The following is a 21,810-nucleotide window of genomic DNA, read 5'->3' as shown; positions in this document are numbered from 1 at the left end:
TCTAGAGAAGAAAACGGACCGCGACAGCCCGAGACAGAATCGTTCCCCATCTCTCCCTCTCCTGCTGAAACTGCACCCGTTGCCCGGGAGAGGAGGCTGCTACACGAGGGAGGCCGAGCCCCGGTGGCTCCCGCAGCCGCTGGTGTGCCAGTGGCCGCCCGCCAGGCTGCACGTCCGCGTGTCTGCAGCAGGAGGCGCTGGCGGGCCCCGCTCTGGCGGCGCCTGTGCTCCGGGCCGGAGTCCCACATTCCCTGTGCCCGGCGCTGGGAGCCGGAGGGGTTGACGTGCGCGCGCGGCTCCTCCCTCCCCTCTCGCAGAGCGGCAGCAAAGTAACTCTGGAGTTACGGGGAGCAGCCGCTGCCGAGCGTGGAAGCGCCGGGCTGGTGCTGCCCTCGGGGTGGTTCGGGGGCGGGCCCGCGGGCCGCGGAGGAGGAGGCGGTGGCTGCAGCTGGGTGAGGGGTTCCCGGCGAGCCCTGCCCGCGGAGCGTGCCGCTCGGGGCCAGCCCGCCTCTCTTCCCCAAACTTCTCCAAACTCGCCATGGAGCCGGGAGCCGGAGCCGCCGCCTGGCTGCCGCTGCTCGTCCTGCTGGCCGGCCCGTCGCCGGCCCAGCTCGGAACAGCCCGAGCCCAGTTCGCGGCAGGTAAGTGGCCCCGCGGGCGGTGGGGTTCTCCGGGGAAAGAGCCCGCGCTGCCCGCTACAGCTCGGTGCCCACCAGGTGCGGAGGCGCCGGCCACGGGTGCACTGTTGCGCTGGGGGAGGAGGGGGTGGGGGGTCCCGCTCCGGCCCGGGCTGCTTCTCCCAGGGCTCGGAGCAGCAGGAGGGGAGCTGGAGCTCAGGTAAGGAGGCGCCCCGGGCGGGTAAGGAGGCGGCTTCCCCCGGGCAGAGCTGGCGGCAGCGGCACTCGCCGGGCCGCGGCGCCCTGGAGGGGGCATTGTCGCGGGGTTCTCCCGCCGGAGCTGCGGGGCTCGCAGGGATTGGGCGTTCGAGCCCGGCTCGGTGCGGGACCGCCAGCGCTCGCCTCCAGTAGCTTCCTTCCTCCTGGGCGCGGGGATGCGGGGGGGCCTGGGCCCCCACGCTCCGTACCCCGAAAAGGCGGGGGGGGTCTCCGTGTCCGAGGGCATCTCACCGGCCTGCGCCTCCTTGCTGCGGGGCTTGGAGAGCGAGCGAGCGACGTGGGCATGTAAATGCCTCGTCAACTCTCCCTCTCCTCTAGCCAGTTTCCCAGGTAGCGTTTGTGCCGGAGCTTGTTGCCGCTCCCATTGTTCGTGGAACTTTCTCCTCTCCGGCCCCGGCGCTGGGGGAATAGCTCCCTAGGTTTTGGGCATTGGTGTAGTATGGTTTATTGCCGATCGGGCGCCTTCGCTACACACAGCACGGGATCTGGGACGTAAAAGCAAATCAAACCCAAGTTTTCTGCGGTGGGCTGGCCTCCCAATCGCCTCCAAGAAGTGTTTTATTAGGAAAGGGTGGAAAAACCCAGCTGCAACTCTCAACTCTGGAACGCGAAGCGGTGGCGGCGGGTATTTGGCTGGGTGGTAATAATCCCAGTTTTAACATAGCCTTAACCCCCCCCCCCCACGGCCAATCTCCCCCCCTCCTTCCAAGTGAGGGAGGGGGCTGCCAAAACACATTGGGCCGTCGCAGTCTGATTTTTTTAAACAAACAAGCTGCTCCCCAAGTCAGGCTGATTTCTTCTTTCCCCTTGCACTTCGGTTGCCTATATGCGTTGGGACCACTTTCCGAAGCGCTGTTGGTTTCTGCTGTCCGCTCTTCTGTGCGGTGGCAACCCTTATAGTTTACCTAATAAATAACAGGAGGGGTCTGGGTCCGCGCTCTGCTGTCAGACTAGGAACTTTCCTGGCCAAGCTCCCACCTCCGCATGCAACCACTTGAATGGTGACTTCCGCTCGGGGTTCGTTTGCTTTTGCAGAAGAGGTAGTCAAAACGATGAGACCGTGGAAGAGTTCACGTTTCAGAGGAGTGTATAGATTTTTGCTGTTCTTAGGATAACTGAAGCAAGTTTACAGCACCACCACCACCACAATGAAAACATGTGGGGATTGCCCAGTTTAAAAAACAAAACAACACTAGAAGGGGGGTGCGGGTGGGGAAACCCAACCAGGGAGTTGTAACCGTTTCAGATGGCTCAAAAGTGAGAGAGGGGCAAATATTCAGGTGGCACACAGGCACTCTATGAGGTGCAGTCAAGCAAAGATGATGAAATACAGCATACAGAATAAAAGAGGTTCTGACCATGGTAGACAAGGAGTGATATAAGTGGAATGCAATTGCTGTGTTTAGAGTGTGGTCAGTTAGTAGTATAACAGTAAATGTGCTGCATGCCTTTCTGCTGTAGGATGGAAATCACATTTTGGGCTGGTTTCTTCATATGAAGCATTACATATGAGAATAGTACAGAAGAGTCTTGTGCCCCCCCCCCCTCGGGCGCATGAGTTTGAAAAGATGTCCCTATCTTATTGAGACCGTAGTTTGTTGATTGAAAATTTAAACTAGAACGTGGCTGTGATTGAAGGTATATGTATGTATTCATGAGAATTTGAAATACTGTTGTCATTGCAGCTGAAGTGTAAAATTTTAATTGTAAGAGAAGAGTGTTGTTCTGTTCTCCTGAATACATTTCTTCTTCTTCGTTAGAAGATTTGAACCTTGAAATTTTCTTTTAATCAAGAAAGATAAGGTGATGATGGAAGTTGTGCTGATCTGCGCGGCTTACGTGTCCTATGTGACTGACTTGGAGGTGTATAATAATTTAATATATTGTTATATTGTTAGCAAAGGTAAACATTATGTATTGTGTGGTAAAGGTCTTCACTGGGGAAAAGAAAAGAGGAATACAAGATGTGCAGCACTTGCTTTCCTTACAGTTGATATTACAGGGATGGCTAAAGTATTACGCTAAGGCAGAAAATACCTTTATGTATGCATCATACTATAGAAATTAGACTGATGATTTGGCTATGGCAATATGAAATAACACTGACTTGACAGTGTCATATCAATGTACCATATATATATATATAGAGAGAGAGAGAGAGAGAGAGATTTCTGCTTCAAGACCCTTGCTTTCACAAGCTTGTATATTTACATAGACGTGTGGTCACTTGTGTGTCCTAGGCTCCCATGATATTTCATGTCTTAGAACATGTCATGAAACCCTTTTGGTATTTAACGGAGACCAAAAAAAGTTATGTCAGTACCTTAAAATTTACAGTGAGTAGAAGAATGTAGGATTCTGACAGTAGGTAAAGCCTGAGTGAGTTGAAGAACCGCATCTGTAGGAAGACATGGGATTAATTTATTTCAGTAGTTTTTTCAGTAGCTAATGCATTCACTTTTTAATGGTAAGCATAGGATGTGCTGATGTACTGTACTGATCAGAACTCCATCAATTAGAAGCCTGTTCAGTCAGACTCTTTTAAAGGTTAGAAGAAAAATAGCATGTTCTGACAACATCAGCTATAGAATATGGAAGTTTAAGATTCTGTGTTTATGCATCATAATCGAGACACTTGTGGCTGAAAAGTCATGTTAAATTACCTTGTCCATCCACCTGTCAGTGCAGAGTTGTTCCCTACTATGTGTTTCCTGATGTTTAGTCTAGTTATGAATGTCCCAGATTTAGTAAAGAAAGCTATATACACTTATTCTTTCACTATCACAAGCCAATCCCTGCAGCCCTTAATTATTTCTGTTCTCTGAATTCTCTTCAGAATCCTGACATCTTTCTTGTATCAAAGGGTTTAAAAGTATATGCAATACACAAGGTGAGGGTGTGCCCCTGCCATACGGAGAGGGACCTTCTCTCTAGCCCACGATGAGATGTCTCTGTGCATACAGCCAAAGACGCATCCTCTTAGCTGCTGACTAGCACCCCAAAGTTTTTTAGTAGCATTACTTCTTTCTGAGTACATTCCTTTGACTGATTCCTTCTCCCCTCCTCATGTATTAGCCTGCCGTTTTCCAAGTTAAAAGCTCATTTTAATTCCACTCCAGCTTCCTTTGTATTTGTATTCATCTTTTCCAACTCATAAGAATTTAAAACAATGTTACTATTCATCCTTTCTTCCTGGTTATTAATACAGATGTTGACTCAATTTGGGTCTGCTACCAATATCTGCAGTACCCCCACTGACATCTGTACAACATATCAGTCAAAATGATATTTTCTTTTGTTTTGAGTCCTTCACACAGTTTTCAATCTATGAACAGTGGCCAGATCTAAGACAGTTTAAGTTAATATTCAGGTTGGATTGTGTGATGTGCTCTGTTACAGGCTTGGCCAAACTGTGGCCCACAGTTTTGTTAAATGCATCCCTCCTCCAAATGGGTTTTGTGATGCCTGCACTCCCTCCCTCTGTATTCTATGAAAGCACAGGGAAAGGAGGTGAGGCAGAGCAAGTTAAGAGAAATGCAGGAAAAAATGAGAACAGCAAAGAAAAAAGAGCAAGATGAATTTTGAAAGGAAATAGCTACAGATGGAAATTTTCTCTGGCATATAATCCCCAGCCCCATCATACATAGATGACACGTGGTAGGTGTTTAATTTTTTTCTTTGCAATGGTGCAGGCAGAAGCGTTTTTAACATTTTCTGCCCCTTAGTATACTGTTGCTTTATGCTGCTGCTGCTTTTCATCCTTCTTGTTTTTTAAGATGTAATGGAACATGGGCATTCAACTTGGTATATGCCTGTCACACTCTGGGCTAAAACATTCTGACATTGCCTGAAGTTCACAGAAGTCTAGCTATTTCAGATACAGCACATGCTTTAGTCTATGATTTTTGCAGTTGAATAAGGAACTGATCAATTTTACAATTTGTTCATTATAAATAGATGCTTCTTAATGGTATTAAATAATAGCAGTTAGACTTCTTAAATTTTGAAAAAACAAAATAAAATTTTTTACTGGCTTTCATCCAGCTTTAATAGCAATATTATTATATTACCTGAGATGACATCCATTACAACAGTTTATAATTTTATTTTATATTAAATACAACACACTAGACTAAAATTCTTAAAGATGGATCAGCCTCATATGCCTAAAGCTCTGAAATTTAAAATTTTATCTCACAGAACATGTTTTTAAATAGGGATAATTAAAACAACTTACACATAAGGTCCTTGTATTTTAAAAGGTCAAGGCTTTGTAAAATATATTACAAATTTAAGGAATGAACCTGAAAACTTTACATGGCAGTAGTCTCTACAAATTGGGGCTCTCTGGATGAGCAAAGGCTAAATGTATAAGGATTGCAAGATTAGGCCCTTGATTAATATGTTTATTTAAAGTTTAATAGAATTTCTTTCTCAAAGAAAGAACTTTACTATCTTTGAAATCTGATATAGTAGAGCAATACAAGTGTTATTTCTTTTATAAGGAATTTATAATAATCTAAGAGCTAACCTTGATATAGGGAAACATACCAAAATCTTTAGCCAGGCTTACTAAAATGAAATTATTAATATTTCATGTTTATCTCATTGTATAAAAGGTTTAGGCAGTTACTAAAATATTAAAAATAATATTAGATTAGGAATTAAAAAGGTTTTTGAAACTGAGTGACCCCTCTAGTATTAAGGAAGCTAAAGTCTGGTTGGTATTTTCTTACTGATTATGTTCAAAGTTGTGTGTAGCATACAGTCAAATTTTACATATACACAGTCTGTGTGTGCATATAACATTTTAAAGAAGATTAAGATTTAAAAAAATATTTAAAAAACTGATAAACTGCTTTGGTGATAGTTAAAGCTATGTTGTCACAGAATATATTAGCATTCTCCTTTGTATGTTGGTATCTCTTGTACAGCGTGGGCAAACTTTTTGGCCCGAGGGCCACATCGGTGTTGGAAAACTATATGGAGGGCTGGGCAGGGAAGGCTGTGCCTCCCCAAACAGCCTGGCCACTCCCCCCACCCCCACTTCCCGCCCCCTGACTGCTCCCTCAGAACCCTAGACCCATCCAACCCCCCCATTCCTTGTCCCCTGACTGCCCCCTCCTGGGACCCCACCCCTTACCTAACCCTTCTGTCTCCTGACTGCTCCGCCCCCTGACAGCACTCCCCAGGATTCCCATGCCTATCCAATGCCCCCTATCCCCTGACTGCCCCTCCAAAACCTCTGCCCCATCGAACTGCCCTCTGCTCCCCGTCCTCTGACTGCCCCCCGAGATCCCCTGCCCCTTATCCAACCTCCCCCCCCGCCCCTTACCATGCTGCTCAGAGCAGCAGGAGCTCGCAGCCCGGCCAGAGCCAGTCACGCTGCCGGGCAGGAGCGGTGGGCCACAGCGTGGGTGGCGCGGTGCGCTGAGGTTGCGGGGAAGGGGGAGCAGCGGGGGAGAGGCTGGGGGCTCGCCTCCCCGGCTGGGAGCTCAGGGGCTGGGCAGTACGGTCCTGCGGGCGGTAGTTTGCCCACCTCTGCTCTTGTATGTGGGCTTGTTAATCCAAGGCCCCAATCTTGCATAATTATTTGCAGTAGTGGGGCCAGAATTAATGGACAAACTATTACAATTGTGAGATGTGGATTAAGTTCCAGAGTGCAGTTTGTGTAAACCAGACATTAGTGATACTTAACAGTTAGTTTCCATCTAGTAAAACTTTAGATACCATCTGAAATAATGGTGTTGCTTTACTATTTGTGGTGCGTGCTTTTTTCATTAACATAGGTCGTGTGAACTGGTGGATGGGCAGAAAATGAGGCATATAACATTAAAGAATAATTCTGGTTATAAATCTTGTCACAGAAACTGTATTTCATTGATCAAGTGTATAGCTCAAAACACATTCTTGCTGCTCCTATGTTGTACACCTTGTTTGGTGGTGAGCAGGAAGGTAGAATTATTTTCTCTGTTACTGTACATTCAGACTATAGTGTATATGACTTTGAAGAACTATTAAAATGCTGTTGAAATAATAACATAGAACAAGCAATTTTATACAAATGCCTGAGAATAAAAAACATGTTACAATTAGGGTTGCTAATTTTGGTTGGATATATTCCTGGAGGTTTCATCACATGACACAATTTTTAATTCCTGGAGATTCCAGGACAAACCTGGAGGGTTGGCAACACTAGCTGCAATGTTTCCTAAAATAATAGGCTCTTTATGCTTGCACAGCAGCAATATTGTGTTAGAGACCAAAGTTTATAGTTCTAGTTAAACAATACCACGCCCCCTTCCCCCCTGCCAGGTTGCTTGTTGAATATTTATTTAATCATTTCTTTATGTGGGTGCTGAGCAATTCAGTAGACTCTTAAAGTAAGTAATTTTTTTTGAATTGTGGAGGGTAAGGTCACAGTTGACTATTGTGAGAATTGTTGACACACTTAAGGAGTTCCATTTACTTTGTTTAGCACTTGGCAGGTAGTTGTGCAATTCAGTTGCTTTTGTTTGTTCAGGATGGGGGTGGGTTGGGAAAATCAATGTAAAATTTTAGGGCACTGACACCATGGATCGGTTTGTATCTGAAGGAACAGTGCTGTTTTTTTGTTTTGCCTTTTGTTCTTGAAATTAATTTCCACAAAAATTCTAGGTGTGTTTTTCTTAACGAATCTCTAAGTGTGTTTAAATGGTCCATTTGCTCTTCTGTCTGTTTCCATGGTCAAATCCCTGTCTGTGAGTCAAGATTTTGTCTTACTTTCAAGAATTCACCAGCAGTTCTAAAATATTGAATAGATTCAATGATACTGGCTGACACAGACCAATGAAAACAAGAAAATTCAGTAAAAAGCTGCCCATCTCCCGCCTGGCAGCAGTATGCAGATTCGAGAATACATTGAGGTTGTGGACACTACTCCTCAGCTCTCTTTGTATTTAATTGCAACCTCATATGACCCCCAGTTGTGTAATTCTGCCTTTGGCTGATTTGCAGGATTGGGACCATTATACTACATATTAAGGGTGAAATCCCTATATTTTAAGAGTGAGATTCTTCATTTCTGTAACTGCTGTCCCAAATGTAAAAGTTACTTTAGTGAGAGTCTTGGTTTATTGGCTGTCATGTTTTTAAAACAAAACAAATACTTTCCAGAATCAGTGAGAGGTTTTATCCAGCGAAACAAAGAAAAAACCCTCAATTTTTATAGACTCAGAAAGTATGTATCAAAACTTTTTAATTTTGTATTGTTTTCTGGGAACACTTAAAACACTTAAAAACTTAAAACACTTAAAAACTGTTTTAAATCTCATCTAAGAGAGAGAGAGAATATATTGATTTACAGCTGTTCTACACGCCTTGAGAGCGGATTTTTTTTTATGGGTTTGGTTGACATAATACCATGACAGTGCATATTGGCATAGCCATAACACTGCTTTGTCAGTGAAGTAATTGAGTGACATATTTATGGCACGATTATACTATCAAGCTTGGATCTAAGCTTGCTATCATATCATGTAAAGACTACATTCTTGGTAGTAAGTGGCTGCAGGATTGAGCCCTTAAAGATGTGAATTTGTAAGCCTGTGGTTTAATACTGCTTCAGTTCCCAGAAAATCATACGATTGTCTAGATTAATTGAAAAACGCAATATTTTCACACTCTCCCAACTGTCTCACTTTGGGTACTTATGAATTAGGCCTTTGTTTTAAAGCCAGATTTTCTCTTCTGTAATTTAATGGTTGCATATTCATGTTATTTTTACTGTACATTAAAGACGATATTTACACTGACTGGTTGAGTTGTATGCTTTGTGTATGTATGTGTGAAATATAGATATCACTCTCCCTTACTGTAATAACAAAGCAAAACCATACTGCTGGCTTTGAAGATAACTAGCTGGCAGAGAAAAATGCCCTGACAAAACAAATTTGATTCTAATTAAAATAACTTCTAACAGCTTCTGATAAATTATGTCCTTTGTGGAGTGGAAACACTTAATTTTATAAATGTTTTAGCTTTTAATTATGATTATTGCTAGGTAGCATTTCCATGGATTATTTTTTCTATAGTTTTTAGTAGCTTGGCTTAAAATACCTATTGACTTTAAGTGCTTACATCATCCTAGGTTATACAGTAGCTGGGAGTGTGCTAGCATGCTAAAAATGGCAGTGTGGCCACAGCGACTCAGGCTAGTCAGCTGAGCACAAACCTGAACGACCCTGTGGATAAATACTCATGTGACTAGCCCATGCTGCTGTCTATGCCACTGTAGTCACATTGCTATTTTTAGCATACTGACTGAAGCAGAGCTAGCATCTGTCTACCTGCACTAGGGAGCAATCTCCCAGCTACTGTGTACACATACCTTACAGTTGATAAGCACAAATGCCTTAGTACTTGAATGTTTCACTGGGTGGTTCCTGATGTCCCATGAAGAGTGGCAAGTGAAAATTACAAAAACTGGGTCATTTTCATTCTGTATCTATTGGTGGTAACAGAACAATTCTTCCACTTTTAACAGCTTGTCATTTGGTATCTTTCAGGCTTTGCATGGTGATTGAGGGATTAAAATCAGAATGGGGGACTAGATGTATCTTTGCAATTCTTGAGGCTTCCTCCTGATACTGTCTCTGTGACTAAATGTGGGAGAGCACAGTTGAATTTCTTTCTCACCCTCTTATATAATGCAGGGGTAAGTCTTTGTGATTTTTAGCAGTGAGACAGCAGTCAATACTTAGTAGAAGGGCAAGTCGTCAAAACCTAGTAATGTAAAGTAGAGAAGGCAATTTTATATTTTGTACAATTGCTAAACTTCAATTTCCCCTTGAAAGCACAATTTCTGTATTTTCTCTATTTTCCTTCCTGTGGAGGAGGGCTTCTTCAGAGTGGCATGTTGAGAGATGAATATTGCCTTGTTGTAAGTGACCTGCAAATAAATATATATACAATAGACTTCTGCCTCTTTAGTGCTTTATAAATGAAAAGGGCCTGAAAGATGTGGGTCTATTTGTTCCTCTCTGCTTGTGTTTTTTTTTTTTTTTTTTTTAACCTTTAGAAACACAAGGAACGTCAACTTTGATCTTCCCAGGTTTTGCTGGAGGACTTCTGAAGGGCCTTGGAAGATAAATATTGTTAATTCTTGCCCCTTAAGTGAAGGGAGAAGGTGTTGAGTCATAGATGTCCTTTCTCTGAACGGTTAGCCACTGAAGTTAAGCAGGTATTAAATGGCAAAGAAATAAAAATAATTAATCCACAGTTAAAGTTGCTTGGTGATAGTTCATGCCCTTCCAGAACATGAAGTACAGCAAAACTCAAATTTATGAAAACCAGGAAATACAGAATTCAGGAACATGTCCTTGTAATGTTACCTCTGCTTTCCCAGAGCAGGCAATAAGCACTGGGAATTATCTACATGTACTGCAGCTGCATTCAGGGTGTGAACTGGTGCTTACTGAATGGTGGAGGCAGTGGGTGGAACAGGTAGCTAGAGATTTGTTTGTTCACTGAAGAGATGGGGATTAGCTTGATGAGCCAGAGCTGTGATTATGATGTGAAGAGATCAGGGTTTGTAGTGCCCAGTACATGTCTGAGTAAAGGAAAGGGAGCATGAGTATCTTGACACGCTATTGCAAAATTGTACAGGTTGTCTCTGTACCAAGGTATGGGGGAGGTGTTGTGTTTTTTTTACCACCATAATTAGATCAGTAATGACTTGGGATATGAGAGAAGTCTCTGGGTTTCGTAATGGGTAAGAGAAAGTATAGGTTTAGGTGGTATTCTGTGAGTTAGTGTGAAGAGTTATTAAATTTCCAAAACGTGGTGTTTTGTCATGAAAGTAGACTAGGGGCAGGTCTATAGTTAAAATGCTGCAGCAAAGATTCTATCTACACCAATGGGAGGGCTTCTCCCATCAGCACAGCTGCTTCACATCCCCAAGAGGCAGTAGCTATGTCGACAGAGAATTCTCTCATCAACCTTGTGCTGTCTACACTGGAGGTTAGGTCAGTTTAACTACATTGCTCAGGGGTGTGAATTTTTAACACCCCTGAGCAACAAAGTTATACATACCTAATTTCCTAGTGTACACCTGGCCTAAGTGGTTGAGTATAGGGTAGGTTCAGGTTGCATCTTTTCTTTACAGTGCAAATGCAGAGTGAAAGTATGGGTGTTTTGGAGCTCTCAGAGAGGGCAGAGTTAAGGTTGTGTGGGCGTGTACTTTAACCTTGTGTTTCCTGGTTTTCACAAGTTTGAATGGCATAGTTCTGGAAGGGCATGAACTATTGCTGGGCAACCTTAACTCTAGACTGTAGGTCTATTGTGAGCAAGGGCATGAAAAAAATGAGAAAAGCATGAATTTACAGGAGCCTTGTCAATATGTAAAAGATGTAGCGAGTTGAAAAGAAATAGGATAGTAAACTTGTGATAACTTGCAGCTGTGGTTTAGCATGTAATTCAGCACGTGAACAGCTCATGATCTAGATGGGGATTGGCTACAAAAACTGGTAGACCAACTGTAAAGTGTGTGATACGATGTATTAAGTGTAAGCATGTGTATAAGCTGATTCATGATTATGTACATTGAATGTGTGGCACATCTGTACCCACCCCCACACTTGAGTCTGATTAATTCATTGGAGCTTTCCTGTATGCCAAATTAAAAAACCTGAGTGACCAAATCTGGAGTTGAACTGAGTTCTTGGGAAGCTGATGGGAAAGAGGTCTCGGAGGAAATCCCAAAGTAGGGGAATGAAGTTTTTTGCCATTTTAATTTTATAGTTCTTTGATCAGACAGAAAAATTGGTGTTGGTACGAGGTGGTGGTCACTGAGGTAGTAGTAATCATCATGTACGTGTGCAGTTCAGACACTCCTGTGGTAAAGTAATACCTACCTCTTACATAGCCTTTTTCATCCTTAGATTTCAAGAAGAGAAACATCATTCCCCATCTGTACAAAGAGAATAAGGCATAGAGAGGTGAAGTGACTTGGCCAAAGTCATTCAGAGGGCTAGTGGCAAAGTCATTCAGTGGGAATAGAGCTAGGTTTTCTGAGTTCCATTCACTGTTCTCTTTAGTGAGCCCCACAGTTGCTATGTGATTCTCTGGTTTCTTTTAGGCTAGATGGGACCTGAATTTCTGATGTAAAAAAACAAGTCCAAGGGGAAAAAAATCCCTTTGAAAGGAAATCCTCCAGAATAAACCTGAACAAACCTTTCAGCCTTTCCTTATATAGTTTAAAGAAGCAAAAAGGCACAAGCTTAACTTTTTTTTTGCCCCCTGCTACAAATTACGTTATATTGGTAAAAAGAAAAGGAGTACTTGTGGCACCTTAGAGACTAACCAATTTATTTGAGCATGAGCTTTCGTGAGCTACAGCTCACTTCATCGGATGCATACCGTGGAAACTGCAGCAGACTTTATATATACACAGAGAATATGAAACAATACCTCCTCCCACCCCACTGTCCTGCTGGTAATAGCTTATCTAAAGTGATCATCAGATAAGCTATTACCAGCAGGACGGTGGGGTGGGAGGAGGTATTGTTTCATATTCACTGTGTATATATAAAATCTGCTGCAGTTTCCACGGTATGCATCCGATGAAGTGAGCTGTAGCTCACGAAAGCTCATGCTCAAATAAATTGGTTAGTCTCTAAGGTGCCACAAGTACTCCTTTTCTTTTTGCGAATACAGACTAACACGGCTGTTACTCTGAAACCTGTTATATTGGTAGTCCATCCTAAATTGTACCAGGAACGGAATTGGTGGTTATGCACAAAACTACAAACTAGGGCCTCAATTCTTATGTACATGAGAGTAGTTGGGTGTGGGGTGGTGGTTGAGCTCAATAGGACTACTCGTATTAAGTTATTCACTGGCAGGATCAGGACATAGCTGTTTTGCCATTCAAACATCTTTCAGTTTTTTTTTAGTCTAAAAGATAACTCTGTTTTCAAAGCAAGGAACAACTGCTTTAGTTGTGGATGAAAACAAAGCTCTTTTAATGGCGTAACCATTGGATTGCTGAATGGGTTGAAACAAAGCTCAGTCTGAAAGGGAACATAATTTCCTTTGTTAAAATGATATCATAGAATATTAGGGTTGGAAGGGACATCAGGAGGTCATCTAGTCCAACCCCCTGCTCAAAGTAGGACTAATCCCCAACGAAATCATCCCAACCAGAGCTTTGTCAAGCCTGACCTTAAAAACCTCTAAGGATGGAGATTCCACTACCTTAAGTAACCCATTCCAGTGCTTCACCACCTTCCTAGTGAAAACGTTTTTCCTAATATCCAACCTAAACCTCCCCCACTGCAACTTGAGGCCATTACTCCTTGTTCTATAGTTAGACTGGTGCAATATCGGTAATATATAGTGAAGACAAAAGGGAAGGAGAATTCCTTTGGTTACAAGTTTACTATTTAAGCTCTGGATAAGAACTTGGCAATGGCTAGTATTTTTTAGTTTTGGTGGTGAATGTCAAAAGCAATTTAAATCAATAAATACATTCAGGTTGTTTAGCCTGTTTGTTTTTTCTTTGGCAAAGATATTGGGTTAAGCCTTTATGGTATCTTGCATGAGTGGGGGAGAAGATACCACGTACTACTTAAAGAGTTGATTATTCTCTACCTTGAAACATTGCTTTGAAGTCCTCCTATATACACGTGGGCTAAGGACCAGATGGGATTTTTTTTCAGGGCCTGTTCACAACTCTCCATGAGGTCATGCTTGAGGTATGAACTGCTTTCATATTCACAGTCCCTCCAAGTAATGAGTCAGACTCCACAACTGACTTGTATGTCCAGTGGTTGCATAAGAGCGTTAGGCAGCTGGGTCAGTTTATACACCATTTAAACCACATTCAAGCATATGTACTTAACTGGTTTTTTGGTATTCCATACTTCAGCTCTTTCCTCTGTCAGTGTGTTGCATTTCTGCGGCTATGTCTACACTATAGAGTTTGCAGAGGCACAGCTGTACGATCTCTCGTATAGCCACTCTATGCTGACAGGAAAGCTCTCCTGTTGATATAATTAAACCACCCCCAATGAGCAGCGGTAGCTATGTCTGTAGGCCTCTCTCACCGACATAGCACTGTGCACACTACCACTTATGCTGGTATAATTTGTGTTGCTCATGGGTGTGGTTTTTTCACACTTCTGAGTGACATAAATTTTGCTGACATAAGTGATAGTGTAGACATGGTCTAATTAAAGCTACATTTCTTCTGGTGGTTTATTTGCATTTCTCTCAATTGTGGAATAAGGAATTGTGTAGAGTGATCAGTAAGTCTTTAGGGGTAATTATCACAGAATGCCCATTTAGAGTAGAGAGAGAGTGCCCACGTGTGTGTTATAAGCATTCAAGTTATCTGTAAATTGACAGAAATGTTAAAATCTAGAGTTTGTGGCTTATGGGCTACATGATGATCCTATGAATCTGAGAGAATAGAATATATAATTATTAATGGCATTTGTGGACCTTAGAAATACTGAAATAATCAGATATATATATGGCTGTGCACAATAATAGTATCCAGATGCTAACTATAAACATTTCATCACTGACTGCTGAGTACAGAAATGAAAACAATAAGTATTAGGTTTTATTTGTGTTTCAAAAGTCCATATTTCATGGAAAGTAAAATATGGCAAAATACTTTCTTACAAGTATACTGTCTTTCCTTCTCTTAGTTACTTACCCAAGAAAAGCATCCTAAGATAAACTGTGAAGGTCAGCATAATTCTGTGACAATAAAAGTTAATATGATTAGAAAAATATTTAAAATGGAACAATGTGCATGATGCATTAAGCGGAGAAATCTGTGTTTGAGTATGAAGCAATCAGCTTCAGTACTGATGACTAAGAAGCTTTAGGCAATCAAGAATTGAGGAAAATACTACAAAAAACCTCCCTCTGATTTAATTAGCTTATACTGATGGTCCCTGGAGGATCCAGCAAGTAGTGAATGAAATTGGTAAATGTTTAGTTATTTTCTAGAAGAATATCCTGATTTGTGTTGCGGCTTTATCAGAGTGCTGGTGCTGATTACATAATAGATATTTAATTTATAGTTTTGGCTAAATAGAAATCTCCATGCACCTACATGTATAAAGTTGTAATAAAGTAACATAACAAAATCGTAACATGAAAAAAATTCAAAGCATTATTTTGACTGAGTACTTTGAACCCTGGGAAAAATAGGAATGTCTTATTTTGACTCATAACGAAGGGTTGTTTAAGCATAAAATAGAAAAAAGTTGGGGAGCGGGAGAGGGTGTGCAAAATGCCTAGCACACTGGGGGCCCAAAACCTCTGTGTGTGTGTGTGTGTATCTATATACACATATAAATAAAAAATAATAATAATAATAATAATAATGCGTTTGTCACAGAGAGTAACTAATTATTATGCAAAAAGTCATGGAGTCAAGCTATTTTGAACAAAATATCTCATTTTTTAATAGAAATTATTTAAAACCATTTAAAATCCCCGTTCACTCTCCCCTGTTCCTCCACACTGGGCATACATTGCCTTGTAAAATATCACTCAGCAGAGGACTAGCTGGGATCACAACTCATGTTAAAGTAGCACTCTTGCTTATATTTATGGAAATAAAACTGAAAGGGGTTTGGAGAAGAGAAAATCTGGAATTATAAAGGTGAAGGAGGATGAGACTGAATCCTGAAAATGTACTACAAAGGTCTTGAGGTAATCAATTGGGTTTTCGTCCCTAAAGCACCAGTGACTAATAAGACTTAAGATTTTAAAGGTGGACTGCAAAAGCAAAAACCAACATAACTTACATTTGGGCCTGTTACTGCTCCTTTATGACATAAAAAGATGGTTGAGTACTTTTTTCCTGCCTATTTTTAATATATCAAATAGCTCGTGTCATATTACTGTGATTGTCATCTGACTCAGTGCTCTAGAGTCCAAGAAAAAAAAAGACTCAGAATTTCTCAGTTATGAAGTAGAATTTCTCAGTTATGAAAATATACCTTTTTTAGATGGTGATGATTTTCTATATGTGCATTTCAAAAGTACCTAATATCTCATCTAGTTGACTCTTATCTCTCTTTTTAGCAATATAAATTTTAAGTGTTGGCTATAGATGTTAAATTGTAAGTAGATATTAAATTGTAGATGTTTAGTTTATAAACAGGCCCAGCAGCTATTTGAGGGATATATGTTTTATACATGGGAAGATATTCAAATACAATATTTTTTTCAGTTATCCCTGGAGTATTTCTATTTCCTCTAACATGTGGTCGGTACTTTCCTGTAAGTAGTGGAGCAATTTGTTCTCAGACACAAAGTTTACTAATTTTGGCACATGGGAGGAAACCTGAGATTCCTGTAATAGCAGAGAGAGAAAAAGTGCATATGAACAGTTGGTTAATTGTTACCCAATAGCCATTTTAAGAAAAAGATAGAAGGGTTACACTAGCCATAAACAGACGATTTAGAGACTGGCTGAACTGCTGCAAAATGTAGAGTGGCTTGGCAAATTGGTAATCGCAAGGACCGTGTGTCGGATGGAAATACATGATGTAATTACATGAACTATTAGTCTAGTGCATGCAGAACAAATTATGTAATGTGTAACTTTCATATTGTTTTTCAAAAGTTTGCATATGGAGGCTTGGAAAATCCAGTTACCCTGGTTGAGTAGAAAATGGTCCCTCGAACTTGCTCCCAGTCTCCTTCCCTCTTCTGCCCCTCTGCCCCCATAAAAAAAGCTGCAACACAAACTTTCCAAAGACAAAACAAAGTTAAACTGATGGAGTGTCATCTGCAGACTTAGGAGGACAGAAAGCTCCAGGGCCTCTGTTGTTGTTTGGTTTTGTAAGCTTTTGTAAGCTACTGCAGAGTGAAAACTGAAAAGTGAAAAGTATTTTCTGTTTTCACTGTTACTAACCAAAACTAGAGCTCGCAAAATTGGGATTTCCTGTTCATGAGTAATTTTGAGGGGGAAAAAATTGGAAACACACACATTTTCCAAAATTCAATATGTTCCCTGGGACCTGGGCAGCTGTTCACTGAAATTGGAAGAATCATGTAAACTTTAGTCAGATGCTACCAGGATACCCCACCCTTGTTGTGGTAGCCCTCATGGTAGGGCTGTCCTGGAGCAATGGACCTTGGAAGCCCATTTCAAGACTTCTGGTCTCCCAGCTCCATGGCAAGGAACTTGAGAACACTGGCTTGAGCGGTGGAGGTGGGAGTTGAGTCCTGGTTAGAACCATGAATTCTAGAGCTTCAGGCTCCCCAACAGCCTGCCAGGAGACCAAAGAGGTTTCCACTGGAGCCATGCCTAGGATTAGGTGACAGTTCATTGAACCTGAGATGCATCCTCAAAACATTTCAGGTTTGATGTACAGCATTTTCCAGTTAAACTCTTTCACTGGAGTGGTCCCAACCAACTCCATTCAGAACATTGTCAGTTTCACTACTGTCCATAATCAGGTCAATTTTCTGTGATTTGGAAAAGCTAGGAATAACAGCCAGTGGGGGTACTGGAACAACTTACTGTGGAGGAAGATGCAAAAATCAAAGTAACAAAGGAAACGTTTTTCAGTAGCTAGAAAGATGAGGGGAGGGGTAGAGTTGCTCCTAAATAGTGGGTGTGTCCATTTTGTTTATATCGATCTGTGCCTGTTAGGTTTAAGTCCTCTGGTTACTAGATGTCTGGTAAAATTGTCCAGTTCAGGCTGGAGGTGAGAGGGAGATCCTAAGTTTTAAAAAAAGTACTGTGTGTGGTATAGATTAGGGGGTTCCTCATTCTGTAGTGAAGTCCTGGCTTCCCTTTCAGTTAAAGGTGTGAGAAAAAAGTTCACTGATGAGAAACAAAAAGCAAATACATGCACTGAGGTTTCTATCCTCCATGCTTCCCTCCCCCGACGAGTCAATCCTGCGGCCTTTGTGTGAATTGTCCCTTTCCTGGCTGCTGCCCCACTTTGGATATCTCTCCCTGCCCACTGCAGATGCACATAAACTCTCTGCTGAGGGTTTCTCTCTTCCTCCCTTGGAGATTCTCTATCTTGGGGTTGGTGGTCGGGGAGGACGGTGTGGGTGTGGAGAAGTAGCCGCTTCCCTGAATCATGTGCTGTAAGGTCAGCTGTGGTGGGAGCAGGAAGATGGAGGAAAGCTGGAATGAAGCTTCTTTCATCCCAGCGGTGGCAGGGACATGGGTAAAGAAGTCGGTGGAAGATGAGGTCCCCTCATGCAGGGTTTGGTGGTGATGACAATGGGTGAGGGAGGCTGGAAAGGAGCCTCCTCTGAGCCGGGAGTCAGAAGGCAATGTGGTGCTGCCACCAATGGCTGCAGGGGCACAGCAAGGGGGGGCAGCTCCCCTTACCCCGTATTGGCCCCGACTGGAGGACGGGCTAAATTTGAGTAGCATTGCACTCAAATTTGGGGCAGCCAGGTAGATAATCTAGGGCCCGCTCCTTAGCAAAATTCTGGTTGTGCCCTGTGTAGTTGTATTGAGAGCTCCTGCTTGGGAAAGAGGGAATCTGTTCCCTGTGTGGAATCAGACATGAGCTGTTGCCTGCTTCCATTTTGGCCCTGGGTCCCTGCTAGCCCCATTTGGCTGAAGCAGACGGACTGCTGTGGGCTGGACACCTTTGAACATTTCAACAGGGATGGAGGGCCAAATCTGGATGGTGGGTTTATGTTTGACACCCCAGGAATAGAGAGAGGTTTTGTCATGGTGAAATGGGAGGAGAGAGAAAATGTAGGGAAAATAAAGAAGAAATGAACACAAGACAATTCAGGAAAGATGTGATATGATTATGATGGCTTAGGAGGAGAGGCTGTTCCAGATCCTTTAAAATTACTTGTTTGTTTATGTATGTATTAAAAACACCTTGTAAATTACACATATGGCTATCTATGCAACTTTGTATTCCTGTTTGTCCTACTATCTGTCCCCATTTTAGTACTCCCTTCCGTCTCCACTCAGCTGTTTCCTCTTGATCTTATTTACACTGTAAGCACTTGGAACAGGGGCTGTGATTTTTTTTTATGTACAGGGCCCAGCACACAGGGAACCTGATTAGGACTGCTGTGTGCTTCCATAACAGTCAATAATAAGAATAATAGCATTGATCTGAAGAAGGACAGTGATTCCCCTAGCTTCGCATCTCCGCCCACTTCACTCTCTGCAAAATCTTGTTATTGGGAACAGAGGAGAAGGCTACAGTAGCTGAGACCAGATGTGACCGAGGCCAATTTTTGTATTTTTTTTTAAAATGGCCCCAAGTACTGTAAAATTTAAGTGAATTACAGACTTTGATATATGTATCCTTACAGCACCCTTTTAAGTTAGAAGTGCTCTTATCCCCATTTTACAGATGGGAAACTGAGGCATAGAGAGGCTACATGACTTGGTCATGCAGGAAGTCAGTGGCAGATCTGCATTCCGTTTCCTGCTCTTCCATGTCCCAGGCTAGCATGCTAACTACCGAACCTTCCTCTCCTAATGAACAAGTAAAATAAGAGTCCACGTGAAATGGGGCTATGCAAAACTTAAGTCCAGCATAGAAAGCTGATCCACATATATAAAGTGAGCATTATCAGAGTCCAGGATAAATAGTGTCTGTGCTAATAAGACCTACCTGTACCATATCAAGTTTAAAAGAAATAGAAGTGGATGCAGACCAAGCCAATAGTAATATATCAAACTTTTAAAAGGAGGAGGAGGAGGGAGGGGGAAGGAATTCAGTGAGATAAATGTAGAGGAACACATTCAACTGCAAATAAGTGTATAAATTGCAGGAAATTAGAATTAAAACAAGAATTGACTGGAGGAGTTGAGCCAAGGAATCTACAGAGATGTCCACCCCATGGAGATTAATATCACACTATATACGAAGACTGTGATCTGGAAATTAGATTAAAATAAGAATTGACCGGAAGAGGAGGATGAGCCATTGCATCTTCACAGAGATGTGCACCCCCATGGAGATTAATATCACATAGAATATAGGAAATCTGGTTTGGAAAGGAGATAAAGAAGCATTAACCAGAAAAGGGGATGATCCTATAGCACTTGCATAGTAAACAGGCTTTACTTTCTTTCAAAGTAAAGGCTACTACTGTGCCTTTTAAAATATATCCCCTCAAGGTAATTAGGGCTTGTTACTTTTAGCATGATTAAAAACAAAACTAGAATTGATTGTTTTATTAATGTTGCAAGGCAAATTCCTGGCACCTTCCCTTTTAATATTGAATCCTTTTTCTTGATGCTGTAAGTAATGAGACATTTGCAGACCCAGTTAAGTTCGAAATCCTTTTCTTAAGCAGTGAAAGATCAATACCATTATTAAACAAATGTGCCAAACAATTTTTTGCCTTCATTTTATAAACATGTCTTGAAAGCATAGAGGTGTTTCAGAAATTAGAATACCTGTGGGAAAAATGTATATGACTTCCTAAGTTCTCCATCCACCTGTAAAAAAAAGCACCAGAAACCTAAATTCTGAATGTATTCAATCATATCTAAAATTTAAATGTTACATATCAATAATATCTCTCTTTCTAGAAAGATTACAATATTGCTCTGTATGCTTAGCCTTAATTTTGCTAAATCTTTGTTCTACTCAGACATGTCACCCATTGTACTTTGTTACACTGGGCATGTCCACACTGCAATTAAAAATCTGAGGATGGCCCGTGCCAGCTGACTTGGGCTCATGGGGCTCAGGCTGTGGGGCTGTTTAATTGCAGTGTAGATGCCTGGGCTCAGGCTGGTGCCCAGGCTCTAGTACGCTGAAAGATGGGAGGGTCCCAGACTCAGGCTTCAGCCCAAGCCTGAATATTTACAGCCCAATTAAACAGCCCTGTGAACCTGAGTCATCCAGCATGGGCCAGCTGCTGGTATCTAATTCCAGTGTAGACATACCCACTAAAAAGAAAAGGAGTACTTGTGGCACCTTAGAGACTAACAAATGTATTTGAGCATAAGCTTTCGTGAGCTACATCTCACTTCATTGGATGCATTCAGTGGAAAATACAGTGGGGAGATTTATGTACATAGAGAACATGAAACAATGGGTGTTACCATACACACTGTAACAAGAATGATCACTTAAGGTGAGCTATTACCAGCAGGAGAGCGGGGCAGGGCGGGGGGAACCTTTTGCAGTGATAATCAAGGTGGGCCATTTCCAGCAGTTGACAAGAATGTCTGAGAAACAGTGGGGGGTGTAGGGAGGAAATAAACATGGGGAAATAGTTTCACTCATTGTTTCATGTTCTCTATGTATATAAATCTCCCCACTGTATTTTCCACTGAATGCATCCGATGAAGTGAGCTGTAGCTCACGAAAGCTTATGCTCAAATAAATTTGTTAGTATTATGCAAAGTAAAACTATTTCCCCATGTTTATTACCTTTTTCCCTTGGACTTTATTGCTGCCACCACCAAGCGTCTAACAAATATATAACAGGGAGAGAGCCCGCTTGGAAATTTATTTCCCCCCCAAATCCTCCCAAACCCTACACCCCCTTTCCTGGAGAAGGCTTGATAAAAATCCTCACCAATTTGCGTAGGTGAAATCCAAACCTTTGGATCTTAAGAACAATGAAAAAGCAATCCGGTTCTTAAAAGAAGAACTTTAACTGAAGAAAAACTAAAAGAATCACCTCTGTAAAATCAGGATGGTAAATACCTTACAGGGTAATCAGATTCAAAACGTAGAGAATCCCTCTAGGCAAAACCTTAAGTTACAAAAAGACACAAAAACAGGAATATACATTCCATTCAGCACAACTTATTTTATCAGCCATTTAAACAAAACAGAATGTAATGCATATCTAACTAGATTGCTTATTAGCCCTTTACAGGAGTTCTGACCTGCATTCCTGCTCTGGTCCCAGCTAAAGCACGCACACAGACGGAGAGAAC

General features: G+C 41.9%; 1 protein-coding gene across 11 annotated transcripts in view; it reads left to right on the top strand.

Annotated features, from left to right (window-relative positions):
* Positions 1-254: 254 nt before the first annotated feature.
* PTPRK (protein tyrosine phosphatase receptor type K) overlaps positions 255-21,810 on the top strand; it is a 581,803-nt gene continuing 560,247 nt past the window's right edge. For 3 of the 11 annotated variants that reach the window (XM_084622848.1, XM_084622846.1, XM_084622845.1), the window contains exon 1: positions 261-641. In XM_084622848.1, the coding sequence (XP_084478974.1) occupies positions 539-641 (103 nt within the window). In that variant the 5' untranslated portion in view covers positions 261-538. Of the gene's footprint in view, positions 642-21,810 lie in introns of all 11 variants that reach the window. The other 8 variants (XM_084622841.1, XM_084622840.1, XM_084622844.1 and 5 more) reach the window with 5 other exon arrangements.

The sequence above is a fragment of the Lepidochelys olivacea genome (assembly GCF_965140295.1).
Source record: "Lepidochelys olivacea isolate rLepOli2 genome assembly, chromosome: 3".
NCBI classification, from domain to species: domain Eukaryota; kingdom Metazoa; phylum Chordata; order Testudines; family Cheloniidae; genus Lepidochelys; species Lepidochelys olivacea.
Note: the sequence above shows the minus strand (reverse complement) of the source record. Positions and strands in the feature narration are given on the sequence as shown.